The following is a 22,878-nucleotide window of genomic DNA, read 5'->3' as shown; positions in this document are numbered from 1 at the left end:
TACAAACTAAAGGGAAAAGAGATTTCTCACACACACAAATTATGTCATGTGAGTCGAACTTAAAATCTCATCTAACTAGATAAACACAAATATAACTAAACCAAAAGCTAGTTCATCGTGCGAGATATACTCTCTCACTATTTTTTTAAACTAAATTGGTAAAAATGGTTTAAAATCGTTGATGAGCAAGTGTTTCTGTCATGGTAGTCCCCACGCCCCCTCATCTCATCTTGAATATATATAATTTATCACATGCAATATGCCCCTAATTAGAATCATTCTAAAGCATTTTCTCCATTCATCAATGTCTTTCTCATCTTTTCAGGTTACAGTATTTGACATTCACATAATAGAACGCGGCTAAAGTGAGTTATGAGTTTGATTTGTGCCCGCAAACAATGAAGAATGTCCAATTAATTGTAGGAAGCTGTTGAAACCAATTTGTTTAATAGAGACATCAGCAGAACCTTTCCAAAGTTGCATAAAGGTTTTAATAAAGTCAAGTCATCATGATTGACGGGTTGATCTGTAAGAACTTGAGCTACAAGACAATATAGATAAAACCAACAAAAGTGTCTGCAACGTCAGAAGAACCAAAACCAAGCCGGCCTATTCACGAGGCGTGAGTACCAGGCTGCTACCAAAGGATTGCTCAATATCAACCACAGACGTAGACATACCAAAACAATAGACAACCCACCAAACAGCAAGAAGGGGAAAGGACGACAGTCAACGAACCAGTCCCTAAGTTAGGGGAACGATTACCACGATGATGGACTGGGGCAATGGTGCACAGTGTTGATGCCGAGAGTGCAGACGTGATTGGGCAGGGAGGATGGGGGCGTTGAGGCGCGCACAGAGAGCGCAAGGAGAGGAACCGAGAACGACGAAAATGGGCCGTAAAATATTACCGAACGGGACTTATTGTAGAAAGTTTTGGGGAAGGATCCCGTCGTTAGTGTAAACCAAGTTTTGAGTTTGAATTTGGTTGAAATGGATGTCACAATTTATGTCACATACCCGCGTCTTTTTTCTTTTCTATTTTTGGACAAAAGTCATTACTTCTGCTTATTAAATACACATCCAAGGACTAACTTGGGACCAAAAAACCTTAAAGACAGTTGATGGGGCAGTTTTGTAATTAACTCAAATGTGAAACCTTAATTGGAGAGCATATAGCATAGTTGAGCAAAACGTGAGTTGTGGGACTGAAATGAGCTATATTTTAATTACGTATCCCTTTAGGCTTTGTTTGGTTCAAGAAAAAGATTTGATGAGAAAATAACTAGGAAATACTACCTTATTTCTTTCCTCATATTTGGTTGGCGTAGGAATGTAAAACAAAATTTATTTAATTTTTTAATTATATTCATATTAAATTATATATAAAAAATACATATAATATTATATTGTAATTCTAAATTATTTTTGTGTCATGAGAAAGGTGCATTTAATGCTGATCTTAGTTTCTCACAGGTAGGGAAAATGAAACCCAAGGGCAGTGAAAGCTTTCATTTTCCCCATATTTTCCCATGTGCAAAGCAACTATTTCATGCATGGACTTACCAAATATGAGAAATCATTCTCAAGCCCCATTTCTTATGAACCAAACTCACGTTGGTCAAATGGTAACACATAACCAATTTTCTCGAAAGCTTTGTTAGAAAACAATATCATGAACCAAATGAATGTGCACACCAAAAAATGAAGGGTCACATTATTTGATTTGAGAACTTATGAACTAAAATGAGACTTTTAAGAACGTTCAAAAAACACTTTTTATTTATTTATCAAAGAACAACTTCATTACAAATTCTTCAATAATGCAAATTAAGACATCAACATGACAGTCAAAGCACCAAATCCAAGAGAGCAACAAAATAACACGCTATAAAAGCAAACTAAAGTGGGATAAAAGTCGCACCAACAACTACTAGTCCACATAAGTACAATTAAACATAATCTCAATATATGCCCACACAACCCTATATGACTGAACCTCTAAAGCAACTCATGAGTATAAATATGTAGGGTGTTGAGATTTCATTCCAAAATCATTGTTAAATAATTAATTAGCAAGGAATTTTGCAACCACAAATATGATAAAATAAAAACTTTTTTTTTTTGTGGTCGAAACAAAATAGAAACTTGTGGTTGTGATCGTAAAAGTAGAGTTTTTATATATATATTTTTAAAATTAATATATTTTTATCACAGTCCTGATTTCTTAGACTACAGGAGTCTAAGAGATTTATGGTAACTCACCGTTGGATGTAAATTCAACGGTTTACTCACTCTTGCACTCATTTAAAAAAAAAATTTCAACCATTGAATTATTATCCAACGGTGGGTGACTACAATCTCTTGGACTCCTGTGGTCCAAGAAATCGAGATTGATTTTTATCATCATTTATTGGGATGGTGGTGGTGGTGGTTGTTAGGTGATTGATAATGAAGACACACACGTACAGGATAATTTGCCCAATGCCCATACTGCTGATGTGACCTGTGGTCGGTGGGTTTCGAGATTGTCTGTGTTGCTATGTTAGCTTTTTACGGAGAAACCAGTGAGCGATGGTGACTGGCCTCTACACCTAAACCTGGCCAAGCATGTCCCCTCCCTCACCTCCTCAATCACACCGCACGGTGTATGTGATTCACACCACTAATTTCTTTCTCCTTTATTTTTACTTTAATAATTAATCATGCCTCTTTTCTGGTTTCTTGGGTTGGCTGCCTTCCCAACCCAACTCATTAGTATTGGCAGGCAGCAATGGCTTTTCTGGTGCCGTACTTCTGTTCAGTTTGTGTGTGTGCCTTCAACTCATGCACACAAAAACGAAAAAACTTTAACCATTAAAAAAAAAGGCACATATATTGATTTCATTTTTCGAATTAATTTGATCTAGAATAATTAATTCTACTAATTTTACTATTGGATTTAAATTTGGGCAGATTAATTTTCTTTTAGAGCAACTCCACTCATGAGGGCAAAGTCTAAGGCAAGGGCAAGTAAGGGCTGCCACTATTCACGTGAATAGTGTCAGCCTTGCCATTTGTGGTTCCACCCACAAGGGCAAAGTCTAGGGCAAGTCTAAGACAATTACTATTCATTGTACTTTATTTCCTATTTTTTTATACTTTAAATCATTAATTTTGATAATCTTTTGTAATTAAATTTTCGGATAAGATTTTCGGATGAGAATCCCGGTTGCCACGTGTCTTATTCCAGATAAAATTTTCGGATATTCATTAATAAAAATTATAATCTCAGATTTCCGATAAAATTTCCACCCTCTAAAATTGTGCCACGTGTCCCATGTCAGATAAGATTTTCAGATATTTTAAAAAAATTATAATCTCATATTTCAGATAAGATTTTCACCCTCTAAAATTGTGCCACGTGTCCCATGTCTAATAAGATTTTCAGATATTTTTTTACAAATAGTGATCTCAGATTTCAGATAAGATTTTCACCCTCTAAAATTGTGCCACGTGTCATCTCTATCTTCTGAATCCCTCTATAAAACTACACTATCAACACCACTCCTCTCACACCATCTCTGATATATTCCTTCATTTCTCAGATTTTACAAAACACATTATAGTCTCAATGTCAAACTTCAGGAGGGTGTTGGAGAGGCAACATAAAGAATGGGAAGAAATCCGGCGTAGACGTGAGGAAGAAGATCGGGACGCCGATGAAGAAGAGGAAGAAATGCTTGAAGTAGTGGCGGTGTGTATGATGAATCAATCAAGCCAACACCATCGTCGTCGTGCCCCGAATGTGGACAGACGCAGAGAGTCTCGGGGTAAGAATCTCTTGGAGGATTACTTTATCCCAAATTCGGTTTATCCTGCTCATAAGTTTCGAGAGAGATATAGAATGCAGCTACATGATATTTGTAATTACGACACATACTTCATTCAAAAGCATGATGCTGTTGGAGTTTTGGGTCTTATCCCGGAGCAAAAACTTATAGCTGCTTTACGGATGCTTGCTTATGGGGCATCTGCAGAGCAGATGGATGAGATTGCAAGGATGGGAAAATCTACTATCCTAGAGTGCTTAGTGAGATTCTGTGATGTAGTGGAAAATTTGTACACGATGGAGTACCTTCGCAAACCCACTCCGAGGGACCTGCAAAGGCTTGTACAAAAAGGCGAGGCTCGAGGTTTCCCAGGAATGATCGGAAGCATCGATTGCATGCATTGGCAGTGGAAGAATTGTTCTACTGCGTGGCAAGGAGAGTATGGGAATCGGAAGGGCCAAAAAAGTATCATTTTGGAGGCCGTAGCTTCATTCGACACTTGGGTTTGGCATGCCTTTTTCGGGGTTGCCGGATCTCAGAATGACCTCAATGTCCTTGGTCAATCCCCGGTGTTCGACGAGGTATTGCGAGGTCATTCCCCTCAGGTCACATACCAAATCAACAATACTGTATACTCTGGTGCGTACTACCTTGCCGACGGAATTTATCCTAGGTGGACGACATTCGTGAAAACAATTCCGAATCCCCAATCCGAGAAGGAAAGAAGCTTTGCTTCCTTTCAAGAAGGTTACAGGAAAGACGTGGAAAGGTGTTTCGGTATCTTGCAAGGTCGTTGGACAATTATCAGGGGTGCTGCTTGGATGCTAGACGAGGAGGTGCTGAGGAGTATTATGATGACTTGCATCATCCTCCACAATATGATTGTGGAGGATGAGTATGACTACGATGCTCCAGAGGTATTTGAACCCGATCCTATGAACACGGCGTTGACAAGAATATATGAAAGGCCGATGGGACCAAATGGACTACCAATGGAGCCCGAACCGTTACTTCAGGATGGTCGATTCAACAACCTCATGATTGATCGTTATCAAGAAATGCAATCTTCATATGTTCACGAAAGACGTCAAGTTGACTTGATCGAGCACTTGTGGCAGATGAAAGGCAATCACAATGGATGAAGGCTAGATTCGTGCTTTGTTTGGAATTATGCTTTGTTTTTGTGTGTGGTGTTTTGTGGAATTATTGCGAGGTCTTTTTTATTATTATGCTTTTATGTATGGTTTGTTTTGTGTGTTGTTTGCAATAAATGAAGGTTTATTTTTAATTAATCTTTGTGAGGAATGCTCAAATGTTTTTAATAAATAGTCCAATTATTGAATGCTTTTTTGATTGAATAAAAAAGAAACAATACAACAAATTAAAGGATAATACAACAATTTAAAAAAAAAATACAACAATTATAAAAAAATACAACAATACAATCTAATGGTTTTCATCATTTAGCCAATCCGTATTGCTAGGTCCGTCGTCATGGAAAAGTTTTCTTCTCATCACATCCCTTCGTTTATGCTTCCAATAGGCCTTTGTTTCAGGAGACATATGGCTCGTATCCATGGCCATGATTTTCATCTCTCTGTCATCGTCGTCTTTTTCTTTTGCATGTTGCTTTTCAATTGCAAAGGCTTCCAATCGTGCCTTGTCCGCTTCATCTCTCCTCAAGTCTCTCTCAAATCTTAGAGAGTTGTTCTTAGCTATTTGCTCGAATATTTGAACACAATCAATGTTCGAAGTGGCCCCTCTCTTGGCCTTTGCCGCCTTTCTCCCAATAGGTCTCGGCGGACGTGGGAGTGGTGACTCCGTTTCCATTGGGGAGTCCAATGGCGAATCGGTTGATGGCGATTCGTGGAGCGGTGTCTCATGCAACACAACCGGGGGTGCGGTAGGAATAATTTTGAATCTGGAACAATCCTTGACAATTTCCTAATATTGGAAATGCACAAAACTTTTTTTCCCTTGCCCCGTGGCACCGAACCACATTTGTGCTTGTATAATCTATTCAAAATAAATAATTGGAAGTGCATTAAAAAAATATACAATGCAAGAAATTATAAACTATTTTGAAATGCAAGAATAAAATTGATTATGTAAATAAATATAGACAAATTGAAAATGCAAAAACAAAAATAAAGATTATGCATGAAATTATAAACTATTTTGAAATGCAAGAATAAAATTGATTATGTAAATAAATAAAGCCAATTAGGAAATGCAAAAATAAAACAAACATTGTGCAACAAAAAGAAATAGAATATGCAATAAAAAAAAAGTTACATTAAATTGATTAAAATGGCAATTAAAAATATTTTACCTCATCGGAAAGATTCGCACCGCTCCGAATGTTCTCCCTTGCTTTTGTCAAGGCATTTCTCCATTTCCCTAACTCTTTGTTTAGAAGTTTCCATCTACTAGACAAAGCCATTTCGGTCCGAATGGAACCCGATCTTTGACAAAATTCTCCATGAATTTTGCTCCACATATGATGGAACTTCATCTCATTGCCCGTGATAGGGTCATGACTAACGTTCACCCAAGACTCGCACAATGCAATATCTTCCTGGGTTGACCACGAGCCTCCGATTTCGACAGAAGATACCATTTGTTTATTTTCTACAAATGGAAAGTAGTACAAAAATGTGAGTGGATAGTAAAAAATATTGGAAGGAGAAGAGTTTGTATGGAATTGGTGTGGAAAGTGGAAAATATGAGTAGAGAGTAAAAAATATTGGAAGGAGATGAGTTTGTATGGAAATTTGGTGTGGAAAATGAATTATGTGAGTGGACAGTAGAAAATATTGTATGGAGAAGAAATTGTATGAAGATTTGGTGTTGAAAGTAGATAAAATGGTTATGTATTTATAGGGAAAAAATACATACTTTTTTGGTATTTTTTTAAAAAAAATTTCAGAATTTTTTCGGATTTTTTTAAAATTTTTTTGGCCAAAAAAATGAGAACCGTAGGATTTCGGAAAAAAATCCAATCGGAGCCACCTGGTGTTGACACATGGCAGGTTACCGTTGGTGGTGACGTCAGCGCTGACGTCAGACGTCGTCGTGATGTCAGCGCTGACGTCACCAGAACTCGGGCTCGAGCCCAGTCTATTTTCGCCCTTGGGCCTGCCCGGGCTTGTGGGACCCGCAGCTTGCCCGAGCTGCTTTGGCTGCGCTGGAGCGAGACTTGGGCTGATTGGGGCCTGTTGCCCGGGCCAAACTCCTGCGCTGGAGAAGCTCTTACAGTTGAGATTGTTTTGTTAAATCCCAACGGTAAAAAAAAGAAATTATTGTGTAAAACCAGCTAATTATTGTGTAACCAAGAATAAAAAAGAATCACCAAAACAAGACAAAGGATGAAATTCTTTTTTGGTAGAAATCGGTCCGAGGCCCATCAAACGGGCCCTAGACATTTTGGACTTGATCCTCTGTGAGAACTGTCCCTTCGCTGGCACCACTTTAGTAAATGTACTATATTTTCAATATGGCCCATATACAAAGCCCAACTGATAGAAGATCCATAACTATCCATAAATATTTTTTTAAAATATTAAAGAAATATGGCATGTGCAAACGGTATGAGAGAGATGCTAATGGGCTCTAGTCCAGTTTAAAAATATTTTGATGTTCAGATTAGTAGTTTTATGTTCGAATCTCCAGACATAAAAAATAGGAGAGAAAAACATCTCTACTATTACAAAAAATTAAATTTCTGAAATATTACAATATAACGAACCCATTGGGCTAGTTTGCTTTGCTTTATGTTATTCAGCCTTGTTTTTCCAATTCAACCAAAAAATAAAAAATTAATCTCTAAAATAATTTGCATGGAATTATTAAGTGAAAATTAGGTAAAATAAGTGAGAATTACGCTTATTTCACTATGTTCATTATGCTTTCATGCACGCTTGTTTCAAGTTCAAGTCATTTGCGCTCTACATAATTGTCCATCTAATAGAATCATAAACTATATATATATATATATTATTTATCAAAGGCATAATTTACTTAAAATATCATAGCAACTTGGGTTTGATTAATCTGTACATTTGCAGGATTGATTATTATTATTATCGAATTTGTCTATGGTGTGGGCCAAATACCACCAAGCCCCAAGTGTTCCATCATCATTACTATTGGGTATAAAGAGCAAACAAGGACCAAAACAGCAAATTTTGAATTGAGCTGGGCGGGTCTTTCAAGCCAAATGACCCACCACCACACAAGTGCATTATGCAAATCCACTTGTTTTTGTTTTTTCATTCTTTTACTTTTTATCCCCAGTAAAATAAAATAAAATAAAATGTACCATTTAAATTTTTAAAAAGGGTTTTTAATTGTAATCGTCCTTCAATTTATACCCGAGTGTCCTTCAATTGTGTTACTCGTGACAATTTGGTCATTCAATCAATTTTGTCGTTAAAATAAATAGATAATTTTATTGGTTATTTGTATATGAATTGACCGTTTTACTCCTTAAATTGATGATGATATTAATAGAAAGTACCGCTATAATACAAGTAGAGCCCCATCCATACAAAGTGGTACATAATGTTACACATAAAGGTGGCATTTTCTCAATTAAAACCCCAAAGAATTTAACATTTTAGGACCAAATATTCGAAGACTCGGGCTAGAAACTAACAGTTGGTGAAAAGTCAAATTCTCAGACCCAACAAGGAAGTTCTGAACAATCCGCACGCACAGTCACGTGCGCTGCCTTATCTAAAAACTGCAAGTCTACAATCGAAGGCAACCCCATCTGAGAGCGAGGTGTGAAGTAATAACGAGCGCAAAAATTTTGTGACTCAAAAAGCCGAGAAGTGTTCCCCAAAATGTCCAAACGACGTCGTTCCCAGCCCAACCACAAGGCAGTAAAGTACAGACATACATACCTGTGCCTTCACTCCATTTATATATCCCAAAAGCAAAACATTTAAAGAAAATGGCTGAAATTAGATGATCCCTATTCTCTAGGTCCACAGAGCCCAAGCCAGAGCCACTGAGAAGCAATTTTGGCTTCTTTTGGGGTTTTGAATTTTGGGTTTTCAAACTTTGGGGCTACGTTTGTGTGGGAGACGGCAATGGCGGAGCAGAGGAACAACAATAGGTGGAACTGGGAGGTCAGTGGCTTTGAACCGAGGAAGTTGTCTTCTTCGTCGTCGACGGCTTCGAGCTTCGACCATGACGATTACAAGCCTGGTGCGCCTTTAGTTCGGAGGTACTCGATCTCTGCTGCCTCGGCTTTGGCTCAGTCTGAGTTCTCCAACCACTCTGTGACTTCTAAGCTCCAGAAACTCAAGGACCAAGTTAAGGTAATGCGATGTTTGATTTTGGTTTTTGGTAGTTAGGGTATGAGGCTGTGATTAATGGAGTTTTGAGCTGAATCAGTGTTAAAGTCCGTGGTTTGTGGTTCAAGAGTGTGTGTTGTTGGAAATGCATTTTGAAATTATGATAATTTGGCTTGGAGAATGTGAACGCTTTTTGCATAATGTGAGAGATTGTATTAGTGAGAATAAGTGGTTGCATCTGTTCTGGAGCCTTTTGAAGTTATTTTACTGTTTTTATGTGAAGATTATGTTGGGTTTAGGAGGTCTGCTACAACATTTCTTTTTGGACAGCTTGCTAGAGAAGATTACTTGGAGTTGAGACAAGAAGCAAGTGAGTTGCACGAGTACTCTAATGCCAAACTCGAAAGAGTTACACGTTATCTTGGTGTTCTTGCCAATAAAACCCGAAAGCTAGGTAAGAGATTTGGTTATGCTGTTTGATTGTGCGTTAGTCGGTTTAATGGATTTCTGAAGTGGGTGGTATGGGACTTTTGTCTAAATTCAAGATGAGTGATATTTTTTGACATGGGTACAAGGTTTGATGTTACATTGCAACAAAATAAAACTACTTTTTTCTTTTTCTTTTGTGATGTATTTGCACTTTAAGATTAGTTAGTTCAAGAAAACTTAATGTCCTTCACCCCAGCGTAACTTTTTGTAAGGTTTTTTTATGTTCTGGGTTATCTTAATGGATTTGAAAACTTGTCTACATAAAAATGCCAGATCAATTTGCCCTTGAAACTGAGGCTAGAATTTCCCCGCTGATCAATGAGAAGAGAAGGTTGTTCAATGACTTATTGACAGCCAAAGGTACTCATCTTCTGTGAGTTTTCTCCTTTTGGGACTCTCTCTCTCTCTCTCTCTCTCTCTCTCTCTCTCTCTCACACACACACACACACACACACACACAGTCACTCATACCCATAAAAAAAGGCATGCCACACATAAGCACTTTTAAATTGTAAGATCAACGGGGTTGTATTTTCTAACTAGCCTTTAATTCCAGGAAACATAAAGATATATTGTCGTGCAAGACCATTATTTGAGGATGAAGGTTCCTCAATTGTTGAATATCCTGATGACTACAACATCCGTGTAAATACTGGTGATGATGCCTTGTCCAACCCCAAGAAGGATTTCGAACTTGACAGAGTTTATGGACCTCATGTTGGACAAGGTGAGCATAACTTTCTTATTTCATTGTTTTCACCTTCCTATTGTGGTTGTGCTAGGTGAAATATTAAACATACTCTCCTATTTTAAAGTTGTCTTTGGCTAAAACATCTTTTACTTTTGTTTGTCAGCTGAACTTTTCCGTGATGTTCAACCTTTGGTGCAATCAGCATTGGATGGATATAATGTTTCTATATTTGCATATGGACAAACCAACTCAGGAAAGACACACACAATGGTTGCTCTCTTTTCTCCTTTTCCCCTTTTCCTCCCTCTGCATTTGTTTGTGTGTGTCTTTGCTGGAATGTGTTTCTGATGCATATAAATTTGTACTTGTATGCTGACTTCTATTCCTCTAGCCAGTTCAGGGCCTTGTAACTTGATATTTTCTTTTACAAATTTGTAAAATGAATTGATTAAAAATTCTACGTTGATGTATTAGGGACTTTAAAAAATAAATGAGAAGTGATTCTTCACTATTAGATTTGAACCTTAAAGCGTGGTGGGCTTTTCATTGTTTGTTACATTCCTTTTTGTAATCTGGATAATTCTTTCCACTGGTTTACCACAAAATAAACAATGGAATTCAATGTACTAGAGCATGAATTTAAATTGCCACAATGAGTGGTGTGCCTTTTACTGTTTTTGGTACAGTAAGAGATTTAGTGGTAGTTGTTTCATTTTATTTATTATGAAACTAGTTTCAAGTTGTGCACGAGTTTCATGATATTTGGCCTTCTGTAACCTTTTTTCAGGAAGGATCTAGCCATGATCGTGGTTTATATGCTCGTTCTTTCGAGGAACTATTTGATTTGGCCAACTCTGATTCAACTTCTACGTCGAGATTTAAATTCTCCGTTACAGTTTTTGAGCTCTACAATGAACAGGTACTTATTTTTTGATAGTAAATTGTCATGATTTCTGGTTTATGTTTGTCTGAATGGCTTTTGAGCAAGGAATCCTCATGATGGTTTGATGTGGATCCCTTCCATGCTCTTGTAGATAAGGGATTTACTCCCAGAATCAGGAGATGCTCTACCAAAGATTCGCATGGGATCACCGGAGTCCTTTGTAGAACTTGTGCAGGAAAAAGTTGATAACCCACTGGACTTCTCTAAAGCATTAAAAGATGCATTTCAGAGCCGAGGAAATGATCCATCAAAGTTCAACGTTTCTCATTTGTATGTTCCAAATTTTGTAGGCTCGTTATATGTCTGTTATAGTGTAAGGTCGTACTTTTAGTAACATAGTTTAAAGTACTATGGTAAGCTTGACCTTTCTCTTAGAAAAAGTCCCGTCAGATCACTGAATGAGAAGGCCATGCTTAAACTGTGAAATATTTATTTATTTTATTTTATTTTATGATCCTCAATTTGTTCTCAACTTTTCTATCGCATCACTTCTGTGCGTTCACTTGATTCAGGAGAAAGTGGTCATTATCACTTGTACACCTTTTTTCTGGAAAAAGGATCTATTTGAGCACGCTAAAAGTTTTGTTCCTTTTGAGAGAAAAGATAGTCTTTAGTTAATTGATCTTAACAACTTGAACTAGTTTGTTCACTTTCATCTACTAAAATACATTTAATTGCTACATAGTTAAAATAAATTTATTGCTGACATCTTTGATCTGCTGTTGACTTGGTGGAATATTGTCTGACATTTTACCAACTTGGTTGAAGCTAAAATCAAGTGGCCTATTACAGGGTTTCTTTTTTACTTACCGGTGTAGTCTCCAAACTTGACAAACGGCCACTGTTGCACTGTCCAGTTTTTAGGAGTGAAAACAGTTGAAGAAAGGGAATAGTGGATAGGAAATATAACTGTACCATTAAGTTGGAAAACTAGAAAAAGAAGTTCAGTATATGCAGTCATCCATTTTTTTTTTAATTTTTATGTATGCTTGTCTATGTGTTACAAGTGGTCGTTTATTAATTTATCTAAAATAGATTCTTGTTCACTATTGTCAGGATCATCACGATACATATATATTATAACAATTTGATCACTGGAGAAAACACATACAGCAAGCTTTCTCTAGTTGACTTGGCTGGAAGTGAAGGTTTAATTGCTGAAGATGACAGCAGTGAGCGTGTGACAGACTTGCTGCATGTGATGAAATCACTTTCAGCGTATGTTTGGATGACTTATCTCATTTTCTGATATTGAAAAGTTTTGGTTTCTAGCCCTTCAGGTTGCCTATAATTTTAAGGATGGTTCACATTGGTCTTAAACTTTTGAACGATATACGGTTTTCATTTTGCATGATCTTGATACCATAGTATGGCATTTCAAATCTATTTTCTTAGCATGTGATCACCAATGTTGAACGGATACAAATTTGGGATACTAGAGACGATACGAATATCTCCAAAAATTAGGATACATATACAACGGTTAAAATAATATATATATATATATATATATATGGGAAAAGGGAATGTTTGTCTGATTGTCTGGCAAATTGTGAATCTAGACCCTTGATCAAATTGAATTTTGTCAGAATCTGTGGTACAGATTCACAGTATGGAAACATAAGCATTTTTTTGGCAAGAGAACATTAATCTTCTATAGATATAATATGTATTATTTCTTCTCTTTAATCAGAAACGTTGAAAACCTATACCCCTTTCTCATTTTGTTGAACCACAAAAGAGAAGAGACTTATGTGGCCGGTTAAAATTAGTTTTTGAACAGTAGACCCCTTTTATAAAATTTCAGAAGGACCCATTTTGTATCCTGACCATGTCTTTTTCTTAACAACCGCATATCCTTGTTTTATTTGAAAGTTAAATGTGCCCAAAAAACACATACTCCAAATGCTGTACCTGATATGTATGCGGCCGTATCCGTATTGAATACTCCATATGGCCAAATTTGAAGGATCTGTGCAACATAGGTGTTCACATTACTAAAAGGATGGTTAATAAATAAATAAGTGATTTTCCGCTGGTCCCAACAGTATATCAGATTTTCTTTTCCAACCCGTACTGAATTTTTGCATGGTGGCTGCTTATATCGATCTGTTATCTTTTATTTTTGTATAGATTGGTGAAGCAATGACATCATCATGTGCGAATATTGTACCTTTTGAATTTACTCCTGCCATCATGTACTGAAATGTTAGTGCAATTGATGTTGTGCATGTAGGTTGGGAGATGTTTTGTCTTCCTTGACTTCCAAAAAGGATGCTATTCCTTATGAAAATTCAATGCTTACAAAAGTACTCGCAGACTCGCTAGGTATTCAGTTCTCCTTATTGTTTATGTTAGTACTGATATAGCTGTGTATTTGTACCATGAAGCGAAAATAAAGAATGAGAAGTAGTGTATAATGCTTTTTATGGTTGTATGTGTTGGTAACTGGTCAATGGTTACTTGTGTCAGATTGATCATGGTGTCCGTTACCCTCTGTTCCACTGTATGATTGACTGGCATTATCATTTGGTTTTTTTTTTTCAGTTGATTTATATTAATTGTCTTTCATCAGTCTGGTTGGAGAACTATCTTTGATTTCTTATTGAAAAAAACTTCTGTAGGTGGAAACTCAAAAACTCTGATGATTGTTAATGTCGTTCCAAATTCTGCGAATTTGTCGGAGACACTATTATCTCTCAACTTCTCTTCTAGAGCTCGAAATGCTGTTCTAGGCCTTGGGAATCGAGATACCATAAAGAAATGGAGAGATATTGTAAGTTCTCTCTCTCCCCCCCCTCTTTCTATATATACTATAAATATTTTGCTTTGGACGCTTGAGTTTTGTTTTCTGTCACACGAGCACATCGAAGCAAGTAAATTGCATCAAAATGATGTACATTTGATTAATACTGGATATACTAAATTGACCAAAAAAAAAGAATGGAGCCCCTAATAAATAACTTCTTACCTTCCGAATTTGTTCTGTTTAAGACACTGTTATGAGCAAAGTTATGAATTCATTTCTTCTGAATTTTTATTTGTGATGGTTCTTGTAGGCAAATGATGCACGTAAGGAGTTGTATGAAAAGGAAAAAGAAAGTCAGGATTTGAAACAAGAGGTTTTGGGACTTAAACATTCACTCAAGGATGCAAATGATCAATGTGTCCTACTCTTCAATGAAGTCCAGAAAGCGTGGAAAGTTTCTTATACATTACAGTCAGATTTAAAGGTTTTATAACTTCCTGAATTTGCTACAGTTTTCCAATTGACTTGCATGCTAGTGAAAGTCAGAAAAATTTCTTCCCAAATAATTGTTTGGACATGTTCTTGATATAAGCCAATTTTAATGTGTTTTCCTTTATTGTTCAAACTGTTAATCACTAGATTTGAATGTACAATACAATTAAGGAATTTCTCCAGAGTTGCCTCTCTAGTCATCTAGTTTAATGATTTTCAGTTTTATCATAAAATTTTCTTGTAAACTATACGCTAGCTTTCTTGATCTATCTATTTTCACATTCCAATTTTCTAGTTTGTCACCATGTTTGACAATTTTCATCTTATATCTGGGGAATGCATTTGTAGTTTGTATTCTAAATTGGTTTTTGGTAATGTTTGACATTTTGCACTGTATCACCGGGGAATGTATTTGTGGCTTTTCTGTATTTTAAATTGGTGTTTGGCGCTGTCTTGTCTACATGTGTGATTCAACACTGATCATGTACTTTCTTCTAGTAAGCATGTTGCTAAACTGGTTTAATATTCTCATTTGATGCAGTCAGAGAATATTATGCTTGCAGATAAGCAAAAGATAGAAAGGGAACAAAATGCGCAGCTCAGAAATCAAGTAGCTCAACTGTTACAGTTGGAGCAAGATCAAAAAGTGCAGATAGAACAACGAGATTCTACAATTCAGGCCTTGCAGGTTGGTCATGTGTCTGTTTAGTCTTCCTCATTTATATTTTGAGCGTTCAATATTTATTTTGAAATGTTCAGGAACTCCCGTAGAAAACCTGTTCAATGTTATTGTTGTGTTACATTCATATTTTAAGTGTAACCTACGCTACATACTTGGGATGGGTGTTTCACTATAATATGATTGAATCATTTGGAGCTTATTTGGGTCAGCAGTTAGTCTTTTGCAGCATGGTTATTTTTGACACTGTTCCATAATTAACTCAGCCCATGATATTATAATTTTTTTTTGGGCAGGTAGCCCCTGATATTATTTGAATATCAATGTTTTCAACTGTTGCTTAATGTGGTTCTTCATTAAAGTAACTATGGCACATATTCATTTGTCAATGTCTAGAGGTTTCAGTTTTGTTGCATTATTAAAGAGTTGAATTATGATGGACGTATGCTAATGTATGAAAGTTTCATATTTATGTTTCCTAATAAATAAATTTACTTTGCAATATTGTTGCACCATATGGTGTTCTCTAACTTTAATTGTCTCATTCAGGCCAAAATGAAAAGCATTGAATCCAGACTCAGTGAAGCCCAACATTCCAGTGAAGATCAGTCAGCATTAGGCTCATATCTATCAAATGCCAAGGCAATTGGGGATGGCATGGATTCTCCACCAGTTACTAAGAAATTGGAAGAGGAGCTTAAAAAACGTGATGCATTAATAGAGGTGTGCTATTCTACCATAAACGTGATGCATTAATGATCATGAATCATTATTACATGACCTCATATTTGTATCCTTGAACATCTTATTGATGCTATTTGTAGCCTGTATCAATATTCATTTCCCATGCAAACTAGAAGTTCACGAGCCTAAGTAGAGACTTGAACCTTTCAAGACATTAAATATTGACATTTAGAATTAAACTCACAATGGCAATCCATTAAATCTGTAAAAATAAGAAAGCTATAGACCCAAAATGACCTAGCTAACAACTCTGCTAATGTCATGAAAAGTGCCACATGAATAGTAATCATGCTACATTACCGTTAACAGTGCTCAGTAGTCTGAAGACCATTAGACTGCAAAAACTAGAATGAAGTACCACAGGCTCCTGTTTTGGTCTCCTTGGGACCAAAAAGTTGTGTTATGAGGAGTCTCTTCCACAATGACTTGGTATCCTCTACCAAGTCATTGTTTGTGTGTGCCACATGAAAAGATCATCTATTTAAATCTATATTTCAAATCTCAATCGATATGCTCCTTTATATATAGTTATATTTCGTTCTAAAAGCTCTCCCCCTCTCTCTCTCTCTCTCTCTCTCTCTCTCTCTCTCTCTCTCTCAACAGAGGTTACATGAAGAAAATGAGAAGTTATTTGATAGATTGACAGAAAAAGCATCTTTGGCTGGATCACCAAAGGTAATTTCTATTTATCTCATTTTAGATGTGGTTGTGTGCTTTCATGCTATAGATGTATCTTTGTGCAGTTGATTATTTTTTAAGCATTTCAAGTATCTGCTACAGTCCTTTGGTTTTATTTTCTTGTGGCATCTTTTGTGCTTATTGTTGCATTCATTGCTTTTCTTGATTCAGTAATTCATGGAAATCTGAGGAATGCAGTTGTTAGATGTAATTCTGGGTGTTTATTGTAATAAAACACTTGAAGATTCTGGGCTGAAAGTGTTTTCAGTTAGCAATCTGACTCTATGGTAGCTGTTTCATTTATTCGTATGATATTGATGGTTCTGTTTTGTAAAGCCATTTGGACCGACTGAAAAAAGTTTAGGAGAAATTCAAAATTCTATGAAAAAGTTAGAGTTTGCAGAATTCTGTTGTCCTATTCGAATCCATTGTTAGATAATAAGCTGCTTCCTTATTTGATTTCATGTGATCATGTAAACTATGTTCACGATTTTTTGTCTCATTTATGAAATTTAAGCAATTCTACTTCTGTGATTTGTTTAGGGTATTGCTCCATACTTCTAATATGTGTTTGTGTGTGTGTGTTGTATATTTAGCTGTCAAGTCCATTATCCAAGGGGCCACTAAATGTGCAGTCTCGGGACCTTGTGAGGTAAGACTTTTGGCGACACTTTGTGGTTAATGTAATTTTTGTCTTATCTTTCTTTATTCAAAAGCCCTTATTTCCTAAAAGAATTATTAAACTTTATTTTTTAATACCATAAAGCAGGAATGATAGTAGGGGGCATTCGATGGATGTTGTTCCTTCATCACCAGCACTTGCTGCAGACAAGACTGAGGGTACAGTTGCTGTAGTGAAATCAGGTGCGGATAAAGTGAAAACAACCCCTGCAGGAGAATATCTTACGTCTGCCTTGAATGACTTTGATCCTGAACAACATGACAGCCTTGCTGCCATTTCAGATGGAGCAAATAAGCTTTTGATGCTGGTATGCGTGGTTTTTTTAATTTTTCTTTTCATTTGTGTTTGTAATCATACTGACATAATATGGTGTTGTCATGCATTTCTTATTTTGAAGTGAGTATTAAAACTTCAGTTTCAACATTTCACCTTTAGTTGATGTTGAAAATGTCATACTAACTGAGGCTTTTTTTCTTGATAAATTTTTTTTTTTGGGGGTGGGGGGGGTGGGGGGTGGTGGGGGTTGTGGTGTGTTGGTGAGCTTTACATAGAGGAGCTTGTTAAATTATTGATTCATAAGTATGTATAATAAAAAAGATTCTTGTAAACCATTCTATATATTATCTGATCTCTCATCACCCTTCTCACTTTCCTCTCCTTGTTCTTTCTATTTCTTTAACTGAAAACAAAAACATTACTGCACGATACCTAGGATCATAAAAATTAAACCACTTTTTACTTGGCTTGACTTAGCTTGTATGGTGGATCATGATGTCAGAATGGTAATGCTTTATTAGTCTTTCAGGTTTCATTTGAGCACATAATCTTTCTTTTGGTCGGAACATGTTAATGGTTGATGATAATTATTCTGCAGCTAAAGCTTAAGATGTGATGATATGTGTTCACTTGTCTAGTATGGATTTTCTGCTATTTGGCTTAAAGTATTTTACCTATTGGTCTTTCTATATACAGAAGTTTCAACAGTTTGTCAATAACAGGAACTTGTACACCTACGGCAAATCCTGAGTAATTTGTATCTTAGAAGTAGAAATTCCAAAAGTAACTATATTTACAAATTACAGGTTCTGGCTGCAGTAATCAAAGCAGGGGCTTCTAGGGAGCATGAAATACTTGCTGAAATAAGAGATGCTGTTTTCTCCTTTGTTCGTAAAATGGAACCACAGAGGGTGATGGACACCATGCTTGTATCCCGTGTTAGAATTTTGTATATTAGATCTTTGCTTGCTAGATCACCGGAGCTGCAGTCCATCAAGGTAATGAAAGTTATGAAACAATAGAGACCTTACCATTCTATTTGTATGCTCTCTCTTTTTCCTGGGGGGTTGGGGTCAAGAAATGTGATGTCAAATGCATATTATTTAATGCTGTTTCCGTCTTATTATTTATAGGTTTCTCCCGTTGAGAATTTTCTGGAGAAGGCTAATACTGGACGTAGTAGAAGTTCCAGCCGAGGTAACAGCCCTGGAAGATCTCCTGTGCACTATGTTGATGAGCATATCCAAGGCTTCAGAGTGAATCTAAAGCCAGAAAAGAAGTCCAAGTTTTCATCAGTTGTATCAAAGATACGCGGTCTTGATCAGGTAGCTGCCATCTTTATGCTCTGTATCTCTGTCTCTCTCTCTCTTGCTCCTGTCTGTTGATATAAACAAGAAAGAAAGGATAAATAGAAAAGAGAATCCCAATACACATGCAGAAGGCTAGCTATTCTTCCGTCAATTTTCTGTTTTAATGGAGAAGTCTGGAAGTCAGATGTATTCTCTTTACTTTTCTTGTACCTGTCTTTCTCATTCTTCTGTTTTTGGGTGCTTCTTCACTATCACTACTTAGTTTAAACATTTTCTGCTAGAATTCTCTTTTGTTGCAAATGGTTTATATGATGTGGCCCTAAGCACTCAAATGTACAGGATACTCCACGGCAGCAGGTAACTGCTGGAAAGCTTAGAGAAATAAATGAGGAGGCTAAAAGTTTTGCAATTGGAAACAAAGCTCTTGCTGCTCTCTTTGTTCATACACCAGCTGGTGAGCTGCAGCGCCAACTTAGATCCTGGCTTGCAGAAAATTTTGACTTTCTCTCTGTTCTTGGAGATGATGCATCAGGAGGGACAACTGGTCAGTTGGAGCTTCTTTCAACTGCAATCATGGATGGTTGGATGGCTGGACTTGGTGCTGCAGTGCCTCCTAATACAGATGCTCTTGGTCAACTTCTATCTGAGTATTCAAAGCGGGTCTATAGTTCTCAATTGCAGCACCTGAAGGTATGTCTGGATCTTGGGTTAGTCTCCTATTTTAAATAGTTGGCTTAATATTTCTTTCAACCCCTTTAAAATGGTTGAGGGCCTAAGGACTTATTTACATTAACCTGGGAAATCTCCATTGTTTTTAATGGTGGTCCATATACCCGTGCTTTCTATTAGTTTTCGGTAGCATCTCAGTTGTATTTATGTCCATTAGCACATTTGTGGTTTACTTGCTAAATTTGGTGCGAGACGTGCATGATTTTCCTTCAAATATGAGATGCCATAAAATTGTTATTTATTTATTATGTAATTGAGATGCCTGCCTACTTGTTCTGTGCATCTCTATCAATGAATTATTGGTTTTTGTTGATTTTTTTCCCCCCCCTCCATATTCCAGGATATTGCTGGTACGTTGGCATCAGAAGGGGCGGAAGATGCAGCACAGGTTGCAAAATTGCGATCAGCTCTCGAATCTGTTGATCACAAAAGGAGAAAGGTAATATTTTTTATTGATATTTGTGCACATCTTAGAAAGTATATATTTTGCATATTTCATGTACATTTTTTTTGGGTCTGAAATCTATCATGCACTTCATAAATGCAAACTTGCGTGTTCAACAGAAAAGAAGAAGAAATCCTTGTAACAAAAAGGATGTAATCCTTGGGATATACAAGTTTTTACCTTAGTTTTTGTTCCTTTTCTCTAATTTTAAAAGGTTGGAAATTCATGATGCCAATCAATGCTTGGGTCAGACAGGGAACATTCCTTTTTCCTCCTTGCTCAGGAAGTTATTTTGCCTGTACTTTATTTTTCCTTTTCATTTTAAACCTGTTTGTTTTCTATGGTTGTCCTCTTGTTTAATGACATCTCAAATTTATGTTTCTAAAAGATCACGCATAGAACCTCTCGTCTGAAGGAGGTTTCCTGTGTCCTCAGTTGATATCTAGGTCTCTCAACTGAATAAATAGATTTAAAAATAAAAGGTATATCAGAGTTCCTATGCTTGACAAGTTATTCAATAAACCATCCACTGGCATGCAAGTCAAAATTCTTTTCTTTTTATGTTTCCATTTCCTGTGGTGACAAACAAGTTGGCTGAAATGATCCTTGTTTCTATCATCTTCTTGGACCAATTGTTGGATATTATGCTAATTTCTTGGTTTCATCAGATTTTGCAACAAATAAGAAGTGACGTAGCCTTATTGACATTGCAAGATGGTGGTCCACCTATTCAAAATCCTTCTACTGCAGCTGAAGATGCACGATTAGCATCTCTCATTTCCCTTGATGGCATAGTGAAACAAGTCAAGGTTTACCTCTTTGCACCTTTTTATTTTATTTTATTTTATTTTTTCCAGGTGATACCTGATGATTGGGCTATTGTTAATTTGAAACAAGAAAATGTAATACATTTTTCTTGTACAGGATATAGTGAGACAATCCTCTATGAGCACCTTGAGCAAGAGTAAGAAGAAGCAAATGCTTGCATCTCTGGATGAACTTGCTGAACGGATGCCTTCCCTTCTTGACATTGATCATCCATGTGCGCAAAGGCAAATTGCTGATGCTCGTCATATGATCCAGGTATCTATGAAATGCTTAACACTTACTCTTGTCAGACTTATGTTACCAGACTGAATTTGAACACATTCAGTCAAAAAGTTAACCTGATCAATGGTCCAACATTGTCCGGAAACCTAAGCATCTTATGTTGCCAGACAATCTGGTTAGAAGATATTTCCCTGCAGATACACACACACATGCTATTTTTTTCTTTTTAACACAGGTTGCTTCTTGTAAAATTGATGGGTAACTGTATAAAATTGGTTTTTAAGTTTGCTTTTGGTGCATTAGTGCTTTTTCCTGACAATGCAGTTTATTATTAATCTCTTACTTCACCCCCTGAATCATCTCTATGTTTCAGTCTATTCCCGAAGAAGATGATCACCTTCAAGAGCAATCTCATGCTCTCAAACCATCTACAGATTTAGGGTTCGGTACTGAAACTGACGTGGCACAGTGGAATGTCCTGCAGTTCAATACAGGCGCTACGACGCCATTTATCATCAAGTGCGGAGCAAACTCTAATGCAGAACTAGTCATTAAAGCAGATGCCAAGATTCAAGAACCTAAAGGGGGTGAGGTTGTGAGGGTTGTCCCAAGGCCATCTGTTCTGGAAAGCATGAGCTTGGAGGAGATGAAACATGTATTCTCCCAACTCCCTGAAGCTCTAAGCTTGCTTGCCTTGGCAAGGACTGCAGATGGAACGCGAGCTCGTTATTCTAGGTTATACAGGACTTTAGCCATGAAAGTGCCGTCGTTGAGGGATTTAGTCAGCGAACTTGAAAAGGGGGGTGTCCTAAAAGATGTGAGGTCATAAAGTGCAGAAATCTGTCAAGCTTCATGATTTGCCTTGCTTTTCTGATGTATTATAAGATTATTTCATTTTGGGTTGTCCAATATTTGTTGAGCTGTGAATCTGTGATACTCCACGCATCATCTACACGTACTCATGCATGCACAGTGATACCCATCACTGGCATATAGCAATCTCTTTGTATTTTTGCATCCTCTTTATTATGAAAAGTTTTTAAATTTCTGTCTTTGTTCATCCCTAACAGCCCTGCAGTTGCCGTAGTTTTTATTTTAAGATGACGCTTTCTGGTAGAATAGTGATGCAACAATACTCATGCTAAGAGCAACTCCAGCGGCAAGCCCAGCCAGAGGCTGGAGGGAGAAAAAAAAAAAACTCAGTACCAGCGAGGAGCCCATGCCTGGGTTGGGAGTGAGATCCAAGAAGTCGGGCTGGCCCTCAGGCTAGGTTGGCGTCAGCCCACTCATTTTTATTTTTTTTTGTTGCCACGTGGCGTTGTCTGGGCTCTCCGATCGGATTTTTTCCTCCAATCCGACGGCAGCCAATTTTTTTTGCAATAAAATACTGAAAAAAATTCGGAAATTTTTTTAAAAAATAACCAAAAATTAATGAATTTTTTTCTATAAATACCAGCTTTTTTTAAAAAAAATTTATCTGAAATTTGAAATTAAAAATTTTATCCGATTATGAGATATGAATACTATTGACACGTAGAGAAACAAATCAATTGGTGGACAGTTTGGCTAAGAAAGGACATGCCACTTTGAAAACTTGTACCTGGTTCAGGAATTTTCTATCAGAAATTTTACACATGGTATTTTGGATTTGTGTAGTTCAAAAATCCAAGGGGCTCATTGTAATCATGTTTTGGTTTGAAAAAGTGGAAACTTATTTTAAATAATTTAATTTTTGTGTGGGTGGAACCCAATATCTCTACTACTTTTTTCTTATTGTTTTCGTTTAAAAAAAAGTAAATTTTGAAC

The 22,878-nt window shown here is 36.7% G+C and overlaps 1 protein-coding gene across 3 annotated transcripts; it reads left to right on the top strand.

Annotated features, from left to right (window-relative positions):
- LOC18773199 (kinesin-like protein KIN-14B) lies at nt 8,734-22,126 on the top strand. 3 transcript variants are annotated; one of them, XM_020565954.1, is made up of 23 exons: nt 8,734-9,139; nt 9,446-9,569; nt 9,878-9,964; nt 10,161-10,331; nt 10,459-10,565; nt 11,083-11,214; nt 11,330-11,508; nt 12,295-12,456; nt 13,475-13,566; nt 13,863-14,014; nt 14,298-14,471; nt 15,021-15,167; nt 15,708-15,881; nt 16,506-16,577; nt 17,177-17,232; nt 17,347-17,569; nt 18,345-18,536; nt 18,672-18,863; nt 19,188-19,538; nt 19,918-20,016; nt 20,691-20,831; nt 20,947-21,105; nt 21,557-22,126. In XM_020565954.1, the coding sequence occupies exons 1-23, from the start codon at nt 8,909-8,911 to the stop codon at nt 21,899-21,901; spliced, it is 3,762 nt and encodes a 1,253-aa protein (XP_020421543.1). In that variant the 5' UTR covers nt 8,734-8,908; the 3' UTR covers nt 21,902-22,126. The 3 variants fall into 3 exon arrangements, with proteins under 3 accessions (XP_020421543.1, XP_007208135.1, XP_020421542.1); XM_007208073.2 differs by having other exon boundaries at nt 8,735-9,139; nt 17,350-17,569; nt 21,446-22,126; XM_020565953.1 differs by having other exon boundaries at nt 8,735-9,139; nt 21,446-22,126.

This window comes from Prunus persica, chromosome G6 (genome assembly GCF_000346465.2).
Source record: "Prunus persica cultivar Lovell chromosome G6, Prunus_persica_NCBIv2, whole genome shotgun sequence".
Lineage (NCBI taxonomy): Eukaryota > Viridiplantae > Streptophyta > Magnoliopsida > Rosales > Rosaceae > Prunus > Prunus persica.
Note: the sequence above shows the minus strand (reverse complement) of the source record. Positions and strands in the feature narration are given on the sequence as shown.